The 22,752-nt window shown below is 43.0% G+C and overlaps 1 protein-coding gene across 3 annotated transcripts; it reads left to right on the forward strand.

Annotated features, from left to right (window-relative positions):
- Window positions 1–901: 901 nt before the first annotated feature.
- Window positions 902–13,343, forward strand: slc6a1a (solute carrier family 6 member 1a). Of its 3 annotated transcripts, none has more exons than XM_054780032.1 (15): window positions 913–1,507; window positions 2,512–2,895; window positions 3,008–3,139; window positions 3,533–3,633; window positions 3,705–3,814; window positions 3,931–4,063; window positions 6,067–6,201; window positions 6,297–6,400; window positions 6,745–6,869; window positions 6,973–7,085; window positions 8,781–8,912; window positions 8,988–9,090; window positions 10,545–10,645; window positions 10,789–10,956; window positions 11,033–13,343. In XM_054780032.1, the coding sequence occupies exons 2-15, from the start codon at window positions 2,664–2,666 to the stop codon at window positions 11,504–11,506; spliced, it is 2,163 nt and encodes a 720-aa protein (XP_054636007.1). In that variant the 5' UTR covers window positions 913–1,507; window positions 2,512–2,663; the 3' UTR covers window positions 11,507–13,343. The 3 variants fall into 3 exon arrangements, with proteins under 3 accessions (XP_054636026.1, XP_054636007.1, XP_054636015.1); XM_054780040.1 differs by lacking the exon at window positions 913–1,507 and adding an exon at window positions 1,563–1,990; XM_054780051.1 differs by lacking the exons at window positions 2,512–2,895; window positions 3,008–3,139; window positions 3,533–3,633; window positions 3,705–3,814 and having other exon boundaries at window positions 902–1,507.
- Window positions 13,344–22,752: the final 9,409 nt, after the last annotated feature.

Consider the following 22,752-nt stretch of genomic DNA (forward strand, 5'->3'; position numbering starts at 1 on the left):
ACATGGCAGCACAAGTAATCTTGGCCTAATGAGGCTTAAATTCAGCATTCTCTTAGAAGCAAAATGAACATTTCCAGCATATGTTGGTGCCGCTGCTGGTGGAAGGGCGGCTCGAGCAGGCTGCAGGGTTAGGGGGTCACATGTCACCAGACTATTGGACATGCCTGTGTGCTCCATCAGCAGGTGTGTAAAATATGTGTCATGTTTCTCGCTGCATGTCCGCGGGGACACTGGTCAGTCCAGATGGGATTTTAAATGCTGCGTTTCATGTGGTATCATTTAGTAGGTTAGTTCACCCCTCATTGCTTTCGCCATCTGCTGCTCCCCTCAGCTTGTGATAGTGGAAACGCTCTGCGGCTTCACCGCCAAGACCTTTGCAGCTCAGTCAAATGTGACACCTCAACGCGGACATTTTTTTTTTTTTTTTAAAGAAGAGAGTGGTGTTTAATAGTTGCAGGTATGGGATTAAACCACCCAACAGGTGTGGGGGAAGGCAAAACTACAAACACAGAGGCAAACTACAAGCTGGGTTTAGCAGAAAGTTGCTGATTATTTAAGTCAAACAAACACACACCTATCTTTACCTGCTGTGAGCCACTTGAAATGATGACGGCTCCTTACGTTGATGAATATCTTTTCTTGTATTTTTCATATTTTTGTAGGCTTTCATCCTAATCATCCCCCATTTATGAAAGAGGCGGGGGGGACCTGTGTTGCGTCCCCTCCATTTATTGACCTGCAGCCTTTATCTCAATTTGCAGACCGCCGCTGACTGGCCCCACCATCCAAATAATGAGGCTTGCATTGCCCCCGCGCGCCTCCATTTTTCACCTCGACAAAATCCATATCGCTGCTGGATGGGGGGGGGAGCTGTGTGCATATTTTATGACACAGCACAGGCACCTTATGATATTAGGAAGCAATTCATTAAAAAATTAGGAATTAGAAGAGCGTAAGACAGCCCACTTAATTACATCTTGTTCCACACTATGCAAAAACGTCTTAAATGCGACACATCTTGTTGTAAATATTAGACTTGGGAGTACAACAATATTAAAAATACAAAAGGTGCAAGTGCGACTTCAGTGCAGCCTATAGATGAAGATGAGGAGGAAGAGGAGGGGGGGTCGACTTTGAGATGACATTGAGGCTGTGTAGATGGGAGTTGAGTCTTTGCTTGTTGATGTTAGACAGTCGCACAAGAAGGCAAGGCGGCTGCTGCCTGTGTTGATTCAGCCTCTTCTTCTTCTTCATCATCCTCTTTTTCTTCTTCATCCTCCTCTTCTTTTTTTCTTCCTTCCCTTGGTCCTTTCAGCACCGCTCCCCGGCTGGACAGCTCCCGCGCTTTGGACCCCTTGGACGCTGCATGGTCCCTTTAAGGCTTTTAATGGAAGTAAAACCTATTGATGTTCCAAGACATATTGGGAGTTTACAACTTCATCCACAGGAGGAATCCACGCAGATTTGTGGCAGGCTGCGCATCCTCCACATTCACTCCACGTCCACTGTGAGTATACGCCAGGTGCTGGTGTGTGTGTGTGTGTCTGTGCGTGTGTGCGTGCGTGCGTGCGTGTGTGTGTGTGAAACGGCAACGCATGTTTCTTATTGTTTTGCCTTTGCGCAGTGGGCTAATGCATGGGAAAGGTGTTCAGTGGTGTGTGTGCGTGTGTGTGTGTGTGTGTGTGTGTGTGTGTGTGCGCGCGCGCGCGTGTGTTTGTGTGAGTGTTGCACATTGAGCTGAGCGTCTGAGTGCGAAATCCCAAAAAATAATCACTAAGATGTCGTCTATTGCAAATGTGCAGACACATTATCGTGCGTGTTATTGTGTCGATGAGGACGGCTTGGAGAGTGTTTGAGCAGGCCGATGCGTAATGCTTTTACGCATTGGACATCCCTTTGTCTCCACGGTGTGTTGTGTCTCCTGGCTGGTGTGAGACCTCTCTGCGTACACACTACGTGTTTTGAGAAGAAGTGTCAGGAGAATCTGCAGGTGGCAATTGGAGGACACCTCTTCATTCTGCTTAATTCTCATAGGCTCGTCGGTTATTTGCTTCCGTGCGTCGCGCGCTTCCCCTGTATGATTGTCAACACATAATTTCTCTTAAAGTTGCTTTTCTTTTCAATTCTTTCATGAATGCTTTGTTTGGTTGTTTGTTTGGTGTGTTAAATGCCAGACTATACGGTCTTAATCATTTGGTTTTGACTGCCGCTCGTTTACGCACAAGCTGACGTCCGTGTCCCGTCCAGTATGCCTTTGCCCTCGATGATGTTTTATGGTTTCTAATATGATATTTCGGTTGTAATATGATATTCTTTTTTTCCTTGTTAAGTGGCCAATTGCTCATGGGGTTCTTTAATCTCTGTTTGAAATGTGCATTTCAAGGCTAAGCAGATTTGCTTAATTAATTGCGCCAAACGAGGAGTGAATTGATGCGATGCAAAATGTGCATATACCCGGTCCGGCCCGTCTTGAACAATTGGACCAACTGCTCGTATTCACCACTCCTGCAGGTTAACGGCGACTGACGATCCGTGTGTGCGCGGGCTTCTCCTCCACACGTTCGCTCCGAAGGTTCGGTGCGAAAACCGCGAAGCTGCTGTCTACGTGGACCGGTGCTGAAGCCTCCCGTCCGACTGCCAAGACCTGTGCCAAAGCCAGAGACATGGCGACGAACGGCACCAAAACGGATGGCCAAGTGACGGAACTGAACGAGGTGGCCGCCAATAACGACAAGCCCAAGTCGCTGGACGTGAAGCCGGAAAAGAAGAAAAAAGAGTTGCCTGATAGAGAAACATGGGGAGGGAAATTTGACTTCCTCCTGTCGTGTGTGGGGTATGCAATTGGACTGGGCAACGTGTGGAGGTTTCCATATCTCTGTGGCAAAAACGGTGGAGGTAAACATCTTTTTTTTTGTCTTGTTGTGCTCCTTCAAGCAAACTTCACTCCCATTGATATGCAGGTGATGTGCTGATGTCTGACGCCATGCACTATTCCATCTCCATCCAGGGGCCTTCTTGATTCCCTATTTTTTGACTCTCATATTTGCCGGGGTCCCCTTGTTCCTACTGGAATGCTCCCTCGGGCAATACACCTCAATTGGGGGGCTTGGTGTGTGGAAACTGGCTCCTGTGTTTAAAGGTATATCTCCTCTCTTGTTCCATAGTGATATCACTGTATAGCAGTGGGGCGGGCCCCCCTTGGGGGTGCACGGTGAGGTGTTGGAGGGGAGGGGGGAGGGTTTGAGAGGCACGGGGCACTATAGTTGTAAATGTTGGCAGGTCTGTTAGTATCTTTACTCATGCTTGAACAGTGCTGGTGCCAGCAAGTCATACGGTGTTTTGTACAGATAATCAAATTGACATTCCAGGTTTGAGGAGTCTAATAGTATCTCAAATCAGTGGGGCGGGGTACAGAATATAATTAAGAACCACTGCTGTATAGTGCTACGGGTGAAGATGCTCACAGTCCATCCGGTCACTGATGGTGCCATGTATCCGTGTGTGTGTGTGTGTGTGTGTGTGTGTGTGACAGGTGTGGGCCTTGCAGCAGCCGTCCTCTCCTTCTGGCTTAACATTTACTACATTGTAATCATTTCCTGGGCTATTTACTACCTGTACAACTCCTTCACCGCTGTAAGTACACAGGAGTACACCATCTAAAATCCGGTTCATGCATCAGAGGTAAAATTGTGTCTTTCTTCCAGGACCTTCCATGGAGCTCATGCAACAATGCATGGAACACAGACAAGTGTTACACAAATTATTCCATTGCAGACACCACCAATCTCACCAGTGCAGTTGTGGAGTTCTGGGAGTAAGATAGTGTCCTCTTGTAAATTTAAAGCCCTCCATGAATCCCTGAGATAAACAAAAGGCTGACAGGGTCTCTTTGTGTCTAATAGTGGTACTGTTGCTCACTCTGATTTATAGGCGCAACGTGCATGAAATGACCGATGGCTTGGAAAAACCAGGCCAGATTCGAGTGCCACTGGCAATAACGCTGGCCATCGCTTGGGTCCTCGTTTACTTCTGTATCTGGAAAGGGGTCGGATGGACGGGCAAGGTAAGAGGTCGGCCATGTTGTGCTGTGCTGATTCCCAATAAGGAGCAATGTGTGACAGGAATGCATTATTAATCACTCTAATATCGCCTCATCCATGATTTAGAGTTCAGTCGGCGCTGTCAGAATGGATTTCAAAATAAAAGACAGCAAAAAACCGTGTTCGCCAATCAAATCGTGGCCCGCGGTGGCTCGTCTAATTCCAAGCCCCCTGACACTATCAGCGGTGCGTGTGGATGCACGATAGGAGGAGCAACAAACAGCCACTGGCTGCAGTCTGGATTTGTCGTGTCCTTTCTCTCGAAGCGCTTCGCCTCCCCTTGTGGGGCCGCACAGCTAATGCCACGTGACCATGGCCAATAAAATTAGCCTTGGTCACAAAACAGCACATTTCCTCTGCACGTTTTGCAAATAAATCGCTTGCATGGCGTCATGAATGCACATGGACAAAGGAGCGTGATTCACGGTGAAGCTGCAGCTGGATGGCTCTCTGGTCTTGAAGACAGATCCAGAGTAGGGATGGGCTTTTCACTCCATTTTTTTGATTGACTATGGGGAAAATTAGCACTTAATTAAGTGATTGCACGTTTTTTTTCAATATTATTTTCAAAGAAACAAGAGAATCCCTGACAGTCTGAGTGCTGTTGAGAGGAAGAATGCTGCCTGGGTAAGGTTGCGTTCACACTAAAGGTCAGCTCCGATTTTTTTGCTCATATGTGACCTGTATCTGATTTTTTCATGTCAGTGTGAACAGCACAATTCAGATTTTTTCCAGTACGACTGAGGCCTCATTAGGATGTGGATATAAATCCAATATGTATGCGATGCGACTGCAGTGTGAACGCTCAGGTTGCATATATCCGACCTATACGTCATTGAAAGGCGTGTAACGCCGTGCTTACCGAGACGTTGATAAAGGTCCTCGCCGACGTAGGCAAAAGCTCTTCCTGTCATCCGAAAATAATTTTTAAAAAGCGTCAGTGAAGCGGCTCACGGTTCCTGCCGCACACACGCTCCTCTGAACAGACATCGCAGCAAGGTCTCCACAAACTGTCACAACCTAAATGCTTGCCCTCTTTCTTCTTAATCTCTGCGCAGGATCATCTGGTTTAGAAAATATTGACTTGCGTTGCATAAAATCCTTGAAATTGTCACAAACACGCCAAGGAGTGCGCACAATAGCGTAGTCGTTACTTCCGTAAACACACAGAAATACGTGTGACGTCGTGCTTTTGCGCATGCACGTCACTTCCCAGACGCTTTGCATTCACATTGACAAGTCGCATTTGTTTTTGGTCATATGAACGACGACATAAAAAATCGGATTTCAAGAAAAAGTGTGAACGTGGCCTAAGTTCCAGTGCCATGACAAGGTTTTTGTGGATTCAGCTTCAAATTCCCACAGCTTCTTCTTTGGTCTGCAAACTAGTTGAGGCTGAATCACCACTGCTAGTTGCTGCCAAGTAGTGCGCATCATTCAATACTAAAAAAGGACTGGATGCATCTCGCTCCAAATTACATTTTTGGAAACCAAAAAAATATAAGAACACCACCACCAGCTAGCGTACGTTACCAATAGTAGTTTAAAATAACGCCAAAAAATATTTATGTATTTTTTTGGAAAACTATGCATTAACCTGCATAAAAATTGTCGTAAATTTTCGTTCGACCCGAATAAAATAAGAGGCGTTCACCGCTGTCTCATATACATGCGCGTGTCTGTAGCACACACACATACACAACAGCAGCCTCAGACAAGCAACTAACTATTTTGAGTCATTGTGTGGTGTTAGTTACAGCTAACATTAGGAGCTAAACTCTGCCAAATCACTATAATTAGCTGACAGCAAGTATAATTAACGCGTGTGTGTCCTACGTTTTTAAAGCAGGAAGAGGCGGGACATAATAATGTTTGAATGTTGGCGTCTTCTAGGCAGCTGGAAAAATCCCTTTATAATAATTGAATGTGGATTTCTGGATCTGATCCCCCGCCTCACACTTCACAGGTGGTTTACTTCTCGGCCACGTACCCCTACTTCATGCTCTTTATTCTCTTCATCCGTGGGGTGACCCTGCCTGGTGCCAGGGATGGAATTCTGTTCTACATCACCCCTGACTTCGAAAAGCTCAAAGAATCAGAGGTAACAACAAGTAAAGGCGATCGGATCCATAATCACACGTATGAGAGTTTAAATTGTCGGCTCGGGGATCTCAATGGTTGTGCTCTTCTTGTCAGGTGTGGCTGGACGCAGCGACACAAATCTTTTTTTCCTATGGATTGGGATTGGGGTCACTTATAGCTCTTGGCAGCTACAACCCATTCAATAATAATGTTTACAGGTGAGACTGACAATCCACCGACATCAACGAGAGCAAATGCCAGCAAGCATGTCATGAACATGGTGACAGTGGATCCCATTATACACAGCAAAAGACCCACTTTTAAGAGTTTGTCCACACAAGACTGCATCTAGCTGAAGGAAAACAAAATAGCATCGCAATGTGTGTGTGTTTTCCCCAAGCTGTATGGTTCTGGGTCACATCAAGAATCAGTTCCATAAAAATACTGGTGTTTAAAACTAAGACTACCCTCCATGTTTTAATGTACTGTATTCAAATACAGTACATGAACACCAGTTCTGCATATATGCAAACTATGACATTTCTCTGCTTGCTCTCCCCAGAGACTCTATCATTGTGTGCTGCATCAATTCGTGCACCAGCATGTTTGCTGGCTTTGTGATCTTCTCCATTGTTGGCTTCATGGCACATGTGACCAAAAAGGACATTGCCGACGTAGCAGCTTCAGGTAACCGTTGCATCACCATCGCTGCAAAAGCTGCAAAACAGCCTTCCTTGTTACTTTTATTCATTGGAACTGATGAGGTGTGACTTTGCCGTTTACTCCCCAGGTCCTGGTTTAGCTTTTCTGGCCTACCCAGAGGCTGTAACCCAGTTGCCTGTGTCTCCACTGTGGGCCATTCTGTTCTTCTCCATGCTGCTCATGCTGGGGATAGACAGCCAGGTAAGGGGGCTCAGCAACGATCTGCTCACGGGCTGACCTAAATGTTTGAACGCAGGTAGATATCACACAGCAGCACCCCCCTGCTCGCTGCATGATAAGCATGCAATTTGCTTCTCGTGGACAGATAGCGCCCAGTTTTGACATTAGCTGTCAAGGCTTTTTAATGCAACTTTATCACCTCTGTGTGCCTGCAGGTTTCACTGTGTGCGATTTTTTATTTTTCAGATTTTTGTGATATCACAGCTTGAATGAGGCAGTCATGCACTATACATCTATCATCCTGCGTGTTAAATGTCACTGAACAGTGCTTTGGCATATCTGGAATGACTAAAATGGGCTCTAAGTGGGCGCTTGGTCATTTTGTGCCAAGGTCGGCTACATACTGCACTACTTTGTCATTTGGTGCCCTTTTTAGAAAACAGTCATTTATTTTCGACCACTTAACCTGTTCAGGGTCATGTGAGATGGAGTCTATCCCACCTGACGTTGGGCTTGTTGCCAGTTAATCCCAGGGCACATATAGTCAAACAACTATTCACATTCATGCCTATTTACAGCAATTTAGTGCTCGTAATTAACTTAAAATCCATGCTTTTGAACCACGGGGGGGGGGAAATATTGCAAAGTCCACGCAGAGAGGTCCGAGCCAAGAGTCAAACCAAGACCCTCCTGGCTGTGAGGCAGATGTGCTCACATTTCCACCATGCTGCCCTTCAGAGACTAATGGGCGCCACACGCGGGAGGCGACATCGCCTCTACTCCATTCATTTTCAATGGAACCTGCACGATAGGGCGATTATCGCGAGTCACCGTCCGGCCAAGGGACACGCGGACTTCGTGCGTGTGAAAGCTTGTGTTTGTGTGTGTTTTCTGTTTTGTGCGAAAGTTGAAAACTTTTCAACTTTTCATTGCTGTCGCCCAGACGAGGACCAATCAGAGGGAGTTTCATTGATCGACCAATGAGCGGACAGGATGCTCATCAGTACAGGAAACTTGCCGTGTCAGATTTCCCAGAGCTATTTGACGTTTCCAAAAAAAGAATATACAGTATACTGTATATAACAATATTTATATAAAATATGTATAATAATTATGTATGTGTATCTTCAATACTTGCAAAATTCGATACTAGCGAGAGTACTCGATCGACACCGGCCGCTTTTCCTCCTCTGAACTACTTTCATACCCCCAAATCCCCTCAGCCAATCAAAACCGTGGGAGACTCGTACCATTCGCTCTGGATGCGAACACGTCGCTCACGGGTGTCACTGGTCACAGACGCTCGTCGCCTCCCGTGTGCATGGTTTGCTACGCGTTGGCGATGAGTTTCGCCAATCGCCGTCGTTTGTCGCCTACCGTGTGTGGCGCCCACAGCTGTCTGAATGTGCATGCTGCGGGCTAAATATGGACCAACCAGTTGAGCTAACGTTTGAATGACTTCCCGAATGCTGACTTTTGCCGTTTTTATTGACAGAAACATTTCAGGCCCACTTTGAAAAATGACCTTTATTAAATGTTTCATTTGGCAATATGCTGTTACAGCCTGCCACAAAAACAAAGCACTGTAAGCATACCCTCATTGGAAGAGGGTTAGAAAATGATAATAAGCTAAAGTAGGAACAAACAGCAAGGTTTCATTATTGCACATAATGGCCCTTTATGCTTACCTCTGTGCCTGCTGCGCTTGTCCTCCAGTTCTGCACCGTCGAGGGCTTCATTACTGCTTTAGTGGATGAGTTTCCCCGAGTGCTTCGAGGCAGACGAGAGATCTTCATCGCTGTCGTCTGCCTGGTGTCTTATGTGATCGGACTTTCAAACATCACGCAGGTACAGCAAGCGGCCTTTTCTCAGAACTGTTATCGTGCTGAAATTGCTTTTTTTTTTTTTCCTTCTGCCATGCAGGGCGGGATCTACGTGTTCAAACTGTTTGACTACTACTCCGCCAGCGGAATGTGTCTGCTCTTCTTGGTCTTCTTTGAATGCATCTCCATATCGTGGTGCTACGGTGTGTATCACTTTTTTTCCGCCGTACGCCCCAGTTTTTGTATGATTCAGTTTACCGCAAGATATTTTCGCAAAAATGCTCCCTCGCTTTGTCCTGTACTGTATCGTTCCGCAAAATCAAGTGCCCGAACAAATCACCCTACATGTTATTGACTCACTAGCCGCGCATCTTTTATTGAGTGCGTCTGCCATATAACCCGCCACGGGGCCAAAGAAAGTTGAGAAGAAAGGTGAAGGTGAAGAAGGTGACAAACACTGTTTGTTCTCGTCATCAATGAAGTCCTTCCATTCGACAGTTGTAATTGTTTTGCATTGTTTTCTGCATGTAAAACTATAATTATTCTTTAGAAAATGTATTTTTTGCTAATATTTTTGTGCGTCTGGAACGGATTAATTGGATTTACATGATTTCCTACGGGAAAAATTACATTTAGGTTTTCGTCTGACATTTTGGAACAAAAAAACAGTCGTCGTCCCAAACCACTTTGCACTTTGAATTTCACAGCTTCACTCAAAAATGTATTAATTAATAAATCAATGTTTTGTGGTTGAATATGACAGATTATTCATCATAAAATGTGCATTGTTAAGCAAATGTTACGTATTTTGGGCCTAAATTAAGCATTTTCAAGCATTAAAATGGCAAAATGAACTAAAATACAAATATAAGGTATTCAAACGATGCATTCAAAGGCTTTCGTGATATGTGGCATTCTACACTGGTCACTAGGCAATGTTACTGATGAATGTTTGATGAATCATACAGACTTGATCGCCGGAACAGCACGCTTTTATTGCAGGTTTGAATTATCTCACAAAAAGCACAATAATCCCTGGTAAAAAAACAACAAAAACATGGGCTACTGTTGCAGCCGTTATCCACTCAAAGCTGAAACTCAACTCTGAACCGTCGACATCGCTTCCTGTCCGCCACTCACTCAGTACCCCCAGAGAACACCTTTACAGTAACACAAGTCTTATTTAGTCTTAAATGGTGTATTTACTCTTATTATGTCTAATATATTAAGCAATACGAGTGTAAAGGTGACTATAGGGGTGTTATTTCATGTCTGGAGGGCTCTGATAATGTCAAAAACGTATTTAGAAGGTCGTAAACAGGTTTTCTATGCTATTTTTTATATATTTTCTAGACAAAAATATTACATTTATAAAAAGGAATCATACTTTGTGCAAATTCACTTATTACGGTCGGGTCTGGAACCAATTAACCGTGATAAAGGAGGGCTTGCTGTAATGACGAAACCCCGGGGTTCCACTGTGCTTCCAACATATTAATTTGAAAAAGGATGAACTTGACGGCTCACCCTCAAGGTCGGTAGCGCTCAAGTGTAACCTCGCCGCCTCCCGCATCATCATGCGTTGCGGACCTGCAAATTGAAATAGATTGGAGATGGAGGTTGGTTTTTTTACACCTTCCATTTATTTGTCTCGCAGGTGTGAACAAGTTCTACGACAATATCGAGGAGATGATCGGCTACAAGCCTTGTGTGTGGTGGAAGTTGTGCTGGGTGGTGTTCACCCCCCTCATCGTCGCTGTGCGTGAGCTCAGTACACTTGACGTGAAAAATGAAGCAATGTAAAAAGTCAATATGAGCTGCCTGCGGCCTTGTCGATCTGAGACAACATTGCCGCCAGTCAGTGGTGTCGCGATGCATAAAGCGCCTCATGTCTCCCACAGGGGGTGTTCTTGTTCAGCGCCATACAAATGGTTCCTCTCACCATGGGAGACTACGTGTTCCCAGGCTGGGGTCAAGGAGTGGGCTGGCTCATGGCGCTGTCCTCTATGGTTCTCATACCTGGATACATGGTCTACATGTATCTTGGCCTCAAGGGAACCTACAAAGAGGTAAGATGATTTGGGGGTTTGGTAACTTAAATGTCACACCCCTCTTATGTAACCTATGTGTGCCTTTCTGTCCCAGCGACTGAGGATAATGTTCCAGCCTCCCGCAGTTGTCAGGCGGCCGCAGGAGAACGGTCCGGAGCAGCAGGCGGAAACCAACACTGCTAACCTCTCCAGCCCTGCTAATCCAGCCAACCCTGCTAGCCCAACCAATGCAGCTCCTGCCAACCCCGCCAGTCCAACCAGTCCGGCTCCAGTCAACTCAGCCAGCCCTGTAGCGCCTGCTAACCCGACTCCAATGCCTGCCAACCCCGCCGCCGCTGCCGCTAGCCCTGTGAACCCAGCGACGAGTCCCACCATTGTGACCACCATCACCACTACCACCACCACCACCACTGCCGCGGCCAGTCCGGCCATCCCCGCCATCCCCTCCGCAACAACAGTCAGCCCAACCAGCCCTCCCCCAAACCCAGCTAACCCAACGGAGCCCGTTAACCCCCCACCCCCAGCAAGTGTGACCTCTAACCTGACCAATGCCGAGGCCAACGTGTAGACAACAAAGAAACCCTCATGGAGCATGTAGACAAAAGAGAACATTACAAAGGACTTCCAAGATTTTAATTGATTCACCTACCTCCGAGGGCAATACGTGATCGAAACAGATTTTCCAACCATATTTCATTTTCCTGCCAACGATGTCTCATTGTTGGTCCGCGTTCCGAAAACATCAAAGACTGTTAGTGTGCACCGATAAAACCATAAATCTGAGTTTTAAAAAAAATGTAAAGATACTGTGTAATACTGTGAGAAAAGAAAAAAAACTAAATAGAGATCTAGACTAGAGATTTGTTGAATATCTTCATGAATCGAGTAAATACCTGTGTGAATATAGTAGATGAAGTAGTGAACAAAATTGACATCGCTGACTAGGGCATGGGATGGCGTCAATTTTATGGTGGATGTTTACTAAACCTCACACAGTTGTCTCCTTTCCAAAACGTTGTACTCCGTGAGGCAAAACCTGAGGTCAGAGCACAGACGAGGAGCTCTTGGGAAAGCACAATGCCAATAAGAAGTTCATGTTTAGGAGTCTGCTGGAGCAATCCGGTCATGTTTTGTGTGAGAGAGACTGTTATTTTTTTCCTTCCTTTTTCAGTAAAAAAAAAAAAAAAAGAGAAAACTTTTATGTGATGGAAACATTTTTAGAATTATTTTTAGGATGTTTTATACTCTGTTATTGATGTGATGGAGGACCAAAATCAGTAGGCAGACCAAGCAAAAACTATGCCATTTTAGTGTCTGGTTGGCAGAAGCACAGGGTACGAAGAGGTACGAATAAAAAATAAAAAATAAAAAAAAGCACAGGGTTAGAAAAAGTGATTTACAAACATTGACTATCCCTTAATCTTGACAGTCAGTCCTGTTTACGTTCAGCATGCTTTCCTCAGGAACATCAGTCTGAAATTCCTGACAGAAAAAAGAAAAAAAAACAAAACAAAACAAAAAAAAAACGGCCTTAAGCCAAAACACAAATTTCAACCAAGCCATAGTCTGTTTACACGACTGGGCACAAAAACAACAAGAAGAAAACAAAATACCACATCGTACGCGAGCACAAGAACCTGGACCAACTCTGTGTTTGAGTCATTACTTTTCTGTACGTGTATCGATCAATTATAGTTTGATCAATATGTATTGAGCAATACATATGTAGATGTATAAGTGCAGGCCAGTCAGCAAGTGGTCTGTTTCTGTTTTTGTTTCTGTTGTCTTTGCTTTACTTGTGAAAAGCACAAAGCAGCTTTAATTTGCCCAGACGTTTGCCATGGTGTGTTAGCACAATGCTAGGCAGCTACCGAGACAAAAGCACCGGGGTTCAGAACGCAACACGTTAACCTTGAGAGGCCAAACAACCGAACGAAAATGTGAAATGGCTACAGTTCATGTCCTGTGAATTTGTATTTCTTTTTTTTTTTGTATAAAGTTACTCAACCACAGTTTTCTCTGGAACTTTGTTGTAAATCCGTACTGTGTAAAACATGTAACTGTGAATGTCTGTAATACATTGGAAGTTAATGTCTAAATGTTGAAAAAATGGAGTTGCTGTTTTCTGCAATAATATTTTGGTCACAGAAGCTAAAGCACATATCTTACAGAAATATACGAAAACGACGAAATGACAATGAAGATACTGATGATTATATGAAAAATAGAAACTATGTCTAGTAAAATAATATTGTTTTGTATATTTTTAACTGTCTCACTGCCTAATGTAAAACATAATATAGACATGATATGTATTTAAATGGTGTCACATGATAAAGCACGATTGTTATGTTCTACAAACAGAAAAAGACTGAAAAAAAATAAAGAGTTCTAGAAAATACGAAGGCGATGTGTTTCAAGTAGCTGTCCCGTCATTTTTCCCAACTCTGTCGGCAACATTGAGAGTATTCCTACTCAACAGATGATCACCTTGGAGGAAATGTGACACAAATAAGGCGGCAGATTGAAAAAAAAATACTTTGAGTACTGTTGTATTGTGCACTTTTTCTTCAGCTAACCCATTTAGATTTGAAAATGGGTTCCATCTTAATTTTACCAAAGGGCAAATAAGGTAAAGAAAAAAAAAGAAATGTGTGCTAGAGTAAGTGTGATAGCGAGGCCGAGGCCAGCAAGAAAAACATCACCACCAAACAGCTCTTGCCCCAGGCTGTGGTGAGCCAACCACACCCGACCCATCTCAACAACCCCTGTGTGTGCTTTACGTGCATGCGTGTGTGTGTGTGTGTGTGTGCGTGCGTGCATGCACCCCCCGTCTTCTCGCCCCACCACTTACAGTCGCTGCTCCCATTAGCTTCCAGTGTGATAAAAGAGACGGCACCAGCTGACACCAACACAATGACTCGCCGTGGATCAAAGAATGAGATGTCCCCCCGAGTTGCTGGTGGCAAATTGTGTGTGCGTGTATGTGTGACAGAGCGAGAGAGAGAAGTAGAGAGGGAGTGGGGAGGAGGGACAGAAAGCTATGTGTTCGAGCTGACCTGAGTTTGAATAATGCCCCTAATGGCAGCCCATGCAGACCAGCATCTGATGGATGACTTACTAGCCCCTTTATTCCCAGTTGTGTCATTCAGCATCATCACCTTCGAAAGCAATCAGACAACCATAATAACACACGTCATGTCCGCCTGAACAATGAATCTATGACAAGAGGGTGACACCAGGAGGACGGTCTTGAGTAGCTCGGAAAATTCAGGAAGGTCACAATTAGACCTCAGGTTAGAACCGATAACATAGTATTGCTGCTTTATGACCAACGGTATTAAAAGGCTCCATTACAGCACAACCTGGACATAAAAGCATACAATGGTGTGAAAAAGTGTTTTTTGTGTTTGTGTTTGTCACACTTAAATGTTTCACATCATCAAACAAATGAAAGTATTTGTCAATGACACAAATAAATATTAAATGCAGTTTTTAAATGAAACTTTTTTTATTATTAAGGGAGAAAAAAATCCCAACCTACATGGTCCTGTGTGAAAAAGCCCCCTAAACCTATTAACTGATTGGGCCACCCTTAGCAGCAACAACTGCAATCAGGCGTTTGCGATAATGAGTCTCTTCCAGCGCTGTGGAGGAATTTTGGCCCACTCATCTTTGCAGAATTGTTGTAATTCAGCCACATTGGAGGGTTTTCCAGCATGACGCACCTTTTTTAAGGTCATGCCACAGCATCTCAATAGGATTCAGGTCAGGACTCACTCTTTTTCTTCAGCCATTCAGAGGTGGACTTGCTGGTGTGTTTTGGATCATTGTCCTGCTAAAGAACCCAAGTTGGTTTCAGCTTGATGGCTGGACATTCTCCTTCAGGATTTTTTGGTAAACAACAGAATTCATGGTTCCATTTATCACAGCAAGTCTTCCATGTCCTGAAGCAGTAAAACAGCCACAGACCATCACACTACCACCACCATATTTTACTGTTGGTATGATGTTCTTTTTTTGAAATGTGGCATTTGTTTTACGTCAGATGTAATGGGGGAAAAATAGTTCAACTTTTGTCTTGTCAGACAACAGAATATTTGGGGGATCATCAAGACGTTTTCTGGCAAAATTGAGAGGAGATTTAATGTTCTTTGTGTTCAGCAGTGGTTTTCATATCTTAGAACTCTGCCATTCAGGCCGTTTTTGCCCAGTGTATTTCCTATGGTGGAGTCATGAACACTGACCTTAACTGCAGTTCTTTAGATGTTGTTTGTGGGTCTTTCGCGACCCCTTGGATGAGTCATCTCTGCGTTCTTGGGGTAATTTTGGTTGGCCGGTCACTCCTATAACGGATAATGGCTCTCAGGGGCATTTAAAAACTGAATTTTTTGTTAATTTGTGTCGTCACTTACTAATATTTAAATTTGTCTGATGAGCTGAAACATTGAAGTGTGACAAACGTGCAAAAAAAAAATCCGAAATCAGGAAGGCATCAAACACTTTTTTCTAGCTGCGCTAGCTGAAGTTCATTCAAGGTTGTGGTTTCATTTTCTGTAGCATTTTCTGAAGTCCTTTCCTGTACTGTGGTGCAAATAAATATGGACCGCATTTAAACTAGGTTATGTTGTGCACACATTTTTTTACATACATTTGCTGAGAATGGCCTAGAAACCGCAGAGCATAGTAGCTTAACAGTTAGTAACCTCTGTCTTCTGGCATGAGGAATGAGGGAGAATGTTGATCCATATTCTTCCCTCATCCTACTCATGGCAATGGGAGTGGATCCCAGCTGACTTTGGAAGGGAGGCAGGGAATGCAGGGAATGCACTGGAGTGATCAACAGCCCCGAGGGCACCAAGTCTGAATTGACATGATCACTAGAAACTGTGTGCGTCTGTTGTATAATTTTCACAAATGTATTTCACATATCGTTGCGTTCTTGTAATTCTTGTCATTGCATCACTGCAGAAACAAAATCAAATTGAAAAAACAGCAAAAATGATAACAAATACAGCAAAAAGCTCAATGGTCTCTGTTTGCTCAAAGCGTCTTCACAGCACAGATCACCCCCCACCCCCTCCCCGTAAACATCCAATTGACCAAAATGCAAATGACCGAGCTGTGGTGTCAAGTTTCAAAACAGAGTGGAACAGCATTGCCACGGAGACGAGAGATGAGGGGAGCAGTCTTGCGTTGTTTCTGGCGGAGTTTTCACCTCTAAAATTTTGATTTGGAGGGGTCAAGCCATTTATTTAGGGGGTTGTTGCTTGATTCAGTAACCTTTTAGCCAAAAATTAAACCAGTGTGACTGTAAAATAAATACCTGGATCCTGGACGGTGCAGGTGAAGTTTCCTAGATTCCTGTTGTTTTTTGTAAGTGAGTCAGGTATTAATTCGAATTAAGGCTGACATACATAAGAAGAAATTATCAATGACTACAAAAAAATTGTTACAAATTCCATACAAAATGGGGATGAAGAGAGGGTGGTATAGCTTGCCATGATTATTTACTTTAAATAGTGGAACCCAAACCTGCACTTTGCACCCAAATGTGAGTGACATTATGCAAATGTGACTGCCAGCCATGTTCAGAGCAGAGAGCTCCATACTGCCAGAGCTTTTGGGCATTTTTGCTGAACTTTCAAGACCCACAGAATATTGAGTTTTAGAACTACATAAACATTGAAACTACCTAAAGAAACTTTAGACTCTCTTCTTTCGTCAGACAAAAAAGTTTGTTTCTAGCCTTTTTGGGTCTTTAGATATTGGGGGTAGAACATAGGGTAGTTTCAGCAAAAACACCTGATTTTGACCAAAAAGCTGAGAAAACGAGCTTTTTCTGCAGAGAAGCGAATTCAAGTAGAGTGATGGTGGGGTCTGCTGGATGTGGGGATGAATCCCTGCTGCTGACCCATCCAGACGCCAGCCACTCGTCAGAAGAATCAGGGTCGGGTTCTGAGTCACCCGACTCTGAACTGTTTCCGTTGTCAGGCTCCGGTGTCGCGCCACATGACTCAGCAACGCTAACCACTAGCTTGTTGCTTTGGCTGCCATTGTCAACTGCATCTGTGTCTACGTCACCTACATCACCCATGTCATCTTTCGCGATCGCGTCACTACTAAAGGCAGGTCCACCGCCAGACAAGCTCTGTGACAACGTTAGCTGCTTGTATTGTTTTGTCTCCGCTCGATTTCTGCATGTGTTTCGCCATTTTTTTCTCTCAACCCACAATCCGTCTTCTTCATAGACAATCTGTCGCTGCCGGTTGGAGGAAAAGAGAACTGTTGCCCCCTACTGGGACATAAATACATTGCCTGCAAGTCAGATATTCACACACACAAGATGAATAAGACTTTGATCTCTAGCTCCCGTGGAAAAAAGCAAAAGACGTCAATAGACGTCTTTGGCAGTCAACGTTAAATTTGAAAAGACGTCAATAGACGTCTTTGGCAGTGAAAGAGTTAAGACTAACATGTCTCACTTGTTGATAGTAGGAGGACGTTATTCTAGTTGACTATTGCTCATGATTTTTTTTCCTGACTTTTGTTGAGTCACAATGTATAAAATAAATGTCACTTTTTCTATAACTCACATTGCATATTGCAGTATTTGTCATATTTTGTCATAACGAAATGCATCCAGTGGCATCACAGTAAAAAAAAAACAATGTGTTCATTCATTAGTCTGAGGGAACTTGCCTATATCGGTATCGGTTGATATTGGTATGGGTTAAATGGGATATTGGTAAGAAAGCCAATCTTGAGCATCCTTACGGGCAAACCTTTTTGCCATTCAGCCACAGTCCACCTCTCTCAATGAGTCCGCCTCATTTAGCTTGGAGAGTGTCATTTTTTTATTATTATGGTGTGTCATAATGACCACCCAATGACTCTTTCAACGCCATCAACTGACTCTGCGCCAAGATGAGTGTCATCACTGCACAATTAGACTCATTGATTGGCACTAGAGAGCATTGATCAATGTGTCACTGTGCTTTCTTTCCGGGCTGCTCAGCTAAATTTTGCGTTCAGATCCCAGCCATGGGACGTTGTTTGGAATTTCTTGGCACTCCGTGCTTGGAGCCTATTTTTAAAGTTAAAAAGTGCTTGCAGTGTGGCCATGAGAGAGGACACTGGAGAAGCAAACTGGTGATCCATGACGCTTTTATGAAAGGATGACAGAACACCATCGCTTATGAAGTCGCACAGGCTGCAGTGATTAATACTGCTAGCCCAGTTAGAGCAAGAGAAACTCATTCTGCTGCAAAGATGAAAAGACTGATTATTATGTTTATACCTCCCTCCCTGTCTTTACCCTCAGTGCCAACTGTTTTTTTGTTGGGTTTTTTTCATTTTAATGCTCTATTGGCTTCATGTTGTTGTGGGTCACTGAACCTGCATTTTTCTTCGTGGCGACTCTATGTGATCATTTGTGACATTTTTCCTCTCATGCGTTTGGTTTGGCCCAGACTTCTGTCTGAGGTACGCTCACCCGAGAATTCAAAGCAAATACATTAATGAATAACTAATCTTTGCAGATGCATGAATCTCCATATCAATGTAATCAGAGGATGTTGTGTGCGTGGCTATTTCCAGCAGAGGGGTTGAGAGGATGTCAAGCATGCAAAGCCTCTCTGCATATATGCTAATCGGGCACCATTCTCCAATGTGAATATGAACCTCGCTCAAATGAACTTGTCTTTTCTCAGTGACCAAAGTTGAGGGTTTTTTTTTATGTGCACATGCATGCAAGCGGCACCGCTGCTCACACAGTGAAGCTGATGTGAGATGAATGGATGCACATCGGTACATGTGATAAGCACAGACCTCCTGCATCGATTTTGCCGTTTGTGCTGATTTTGTGCTGATTCTGAAGTCTGGTGTGACCTGTCACAAGTAATACAGGTAATCACGACAGCTGTGAAAATGTGTCAAGAATGGCTTGAATTGACATTGTGGCCGCTCATGAACTCACAACTTATTGTAACTACTGCATTTACTTGCTATATATATGTCCTCATAAAAGTACAGAATGTGTCATCAAAGAGTTTTCCGTCTTTGCAAATGAGAGCACACATTTCGGGTCCCAAAAAATTTGAGCAAATCAGGAAGCTGTCCCCTGTGACTTCAGCTCGCTCTAGTGCGTCTTGTCTTTTGTCAGAGCTTATAACATCTCCCCAATGTGCCACAGGCTTATGTGGAGTCATTGTAGATTACAGCTCGGGCCAAACACTGAATGCAAATCAGGTCGAGGAACAGGCGAAGTGAAACGCAGAGAGAAGAATAAGGTTGCAGTGAATATCCACAAATAAAGCGTGATCATTTCCTTATTCCATTGATCTGTCTTGATAAGTTTGCTCACATATTCATGAAGTCATCTAATACAGAAAATGTCATGGAGGAAAATTCCACATGGTGTGCCAGGCGTGCTGCTCCGGGTGGATGTCACGCTCAGTGTGTCCTCATGTGAAGGCTGGAGGAGGAGCTCAAAGTCTGTAGTTAGACTCCTTTAATGGCCTCCTCTTGATTCCCTGCCCTGAAGGGTCTCAGGCCTTGTTTGGGCTGTGCCACTTTGAGCCATACCCATATCAAGAGTCATTTGACATGTTGGTGCAAAGACAAACAAAGACAGGGATAGTGCATATTAATCAACCTTTTTAAGCAAATATGCACAATTCTATTTCCATCTTTAGCCCCGGAGGGCAGGTTGATGTTAAGTACAGCAACCAATAAGATTTGACATAAAAGAAGTGAAAAAAGAATAAATAAAAACAGTAAAACACTCGACAAAACCATGAAAAAGTGCTAAAGCGCTACGTGCTATACTATCAAACTCTTGTGTTGCTACATATTTTGACATTTCTTGCACACAAATGTGTTACTGCACTTGTTACCTGCACACAGATATATTTACGTTTGCACTATTCACAGTATACATGCATAAAAGCATACAGTTCATGCATATCTGGAGCTTGTTTTTAAGGTAGGGAGATACCAAAACTGCAGCAGAGCATTTTCGAGGAAAGTATGCCTCCAAAGTTGCATAAATGATAGTTATGTGTGGATTGATACTGAAATATCAATACCTCAGATACCAGATATTTAGGCTCTAAAATCGATTCTTAAATCAAAATATCGATACTTTTGTACTTCAGTCATTTGCGGTCATGCATGTCATAAACAGGAACGTAGTGAAAAGCAACCAAATTATTCCGACTTTGTCCAAATACTATGCGGTTGGTGGAAACTACTTTTTCTTCCGACCGAGTACGTTTGTAAGCGTAGTGGCACACTGCTCCGTCAGACGGCGTCAGTCTGTTGAAACGATGACCGATCGTAAACGGACCCATGTGTGAATTAGTTTTCATTCTTACACTGTTTTTTTTTTTAACAATTAATAATTTGTTTCAATGATCGTATTATTTTACCGTACTTATTTTCTTGTTTAAAACACCATTTCACCATTTTGTCCTCTGTTTTTTTTCTGATGTTGTATATTAGCTTGGCTTTATTGTAAATCACGCTGCTACCTCAATATACAATACTTCAGAGTTTAAAACAAATGAATAAATGACTCCGATGTCTGCTATTCTTTACGCTATGAGCTATGTTATGATTGCAAATTTGAACAATTTATCAGACACCTTAAGTGTATTCAGTGTATCAGATTGGTATCGCCAATACCAGCCTGAATTTTACTTAGTAACAAATCAGAAAGAAAATGAGTGGTATTGAACATCACTAACAAATGAGAGTTGGAACTGCCGTTATGCATGATATCATGCAAGATGTCAGCAATCTTGTGAGACCTCAGTTCAGCAAACATTAAACTATTAAAGCTGCTGCATGTCATGGAGAGCAGCTGACTAGAAGGCACTTGCGTTCGGACGTACTGTCCGCCCTGTTCCTGCTTTGAGTACGTAAACTACGTCCAGTGTAACACACGCATGTGCATTGGTTGTGTTTGTTGTCAGCTAATAGCAGCAATTTGTTTAGCTACAAATGTTAGCTAACATTGACTGTATAGCCTGTCATAACAATAGCATGAATGTAAACTGCTGATATCGCTTTTGTGTGTGTACACACCACGAACAATTTTGATGTAGTTTAAAGTGCTCATGACACCGAAACATATGTTATTCTTGTTATTTCCGCCGTGAAAAATGACATTCAAAGGCATATTTCCTGTGTTAGATATGTTCTCGAATATTGACATATTTACAATTATTTTTTACTTTTCGTCAGTTCTTCCGGTTCTGGAGGAAAAGGGGCAAGTGACGCCACACGATCCTACTACCCGGAAGTTCTGCTTTACTCCAATTCTTTCCGACTTGCTACGGTCCATGTCTGGATGAATTGCTGTTGTTTGTTAATTTTTTTTATATTATACCCGCTTGCTGTGTTGATGGCTTGTGCTGGAACACTCAGAAAGATGGAGAAATCTTGTTCACGTTTTTAAAAGGCAATTCGCCTCGCCAAACTCCGTGGGACAAATGTTGGTCACACTTTACAATAAGGTACACAAAAATACAGTAGTTAGTGAGGAACTAATGCAGAACTAATAAAGAACTAATGAGGAACTAATGACTGAGGCACATAAATATAGACTAGTTACTGAGCAACTAAGGCACATACATTTAGACTAGTTACTGAGGAACTAATGAAGAATTAATGAGGAATTAATGTGTAGAGTAGTTACTGAGGAACTAAGGCACATACATTTAGACTAGTTACTGAAGAACTCATGAACTAATGAGGAACTAATGTGTAGAGTAGTTACTGAGGAACTAAGGCACATACATTTAGACTAGTTACTGAAGAACTCATGAACTAATGAGGAACTAATGTGTAGAGTAGTTACTGAGGAACTAATGAAGAACTAATGAGGAACTAATGACTAAGGCACATAAATTTAGATTAGTTACTGAGGAACTAATGAAGAATTAATGAGGTATTAATGTGTAGAGTAGTTACTGAGGAACTAAGGCACATACATTTAGACTAGTTACTGAAGAACTCATGAACTAATGAGGAACTAATGTGTAGAGTAGTTACTGAGGAACTAATGAACTAATGAGGAACTAATGACTAAGGCACATAAATTTAGATTAGTTACTGAGGAACTAATGAAGAATTAATGAGGAATTAATGTGTAGAGTAGTTACTGAGGAACTAAGGCACATACATTTAGACTAGTTACTGAGGAACTCATGAAGAACTAATGAGGAACTAATGTGTAGAGTAGTTACTGAGGAACTACGGCGCACAAATTTAGACTAGTTACTGAGGAACTAATGACTAAGACACATAAATTTAGACTACTTACTGAGGAACTGATGAAGAACTAATGAACTAATGTGTAGAGTAGCTACTGAGGAACTGCGGCGCATAAATTTAGACTAGTTACTGAGGAACTAATAAAGAACTAATGAGGAACTAATGTGTAGAGAAGTTACTGAGGAACTAAGGCACATACATTTTGAGTAGTTACTGAGGAACTAATGAAGAACTAATGAGGAACTAATGAGTAGTGGTTAGGGTTAGGTAGGTTCGTTCCTCATTAAGTAGAGTAATTTAGTGGACCTTATTGTAAGTGTTGTCTATTTTAACCCAGACATCATCACAACAGATGAATTACTAGACAATATATGCTAACAGTCATAACTATACAGTGTCAGGAGGAAGGCACGGAAATGGGGAGAAATCAATTGTTTGCGAAGATGACTTATGTTTATGTGTGTGAGTGCCGTTAACAGTTTCTTCTGCACACAAAGACAACAAAAAACCTCAGGAGACTTGCTTTCAGCAAGC

Source organism: Dunckerocampus dactyliophorus, chromosome 1 (genome assembly GCF_027744805.1).
Source record: "Dunckerocampus dactyliophorus isolate RoL2022-P2 chromosome 1, RoL_Ddac_1.1, whole genome shotgun sequence".
NCBI lineage: Eukaryota > Metazoa > Chordata > Actinopteri > Syngnathiformes > Syngnathidae > Dunckerocampus > Dunckerocampus dactyliophorus.

Excerpts from the sequence above, each read along its gene's own strand:
- slc6a1a (XM_054780032.1), top strand. The coding sequence starts at position 2,664 with ATGGCGACGAACGGCACCAAAACGGATGGCCAAGTGACGGAACTGAAC. Across the intron at positions 6,870-6,972 it reads TGCCGACGTAGCAGCTTCAG|GTCCTGGTTTAGCTTTTCTG; the intron begins GTAACCGTTGCA and ends TTTACTCCCCAG. Across the intron at positions 8,913-8,987 it reads GACTTTCAAACATCACGCAG|GGCGGGATCTACGTGTTCAA; the intron begins GTACAGCAAGCG and ends TCTGCCATGCAG.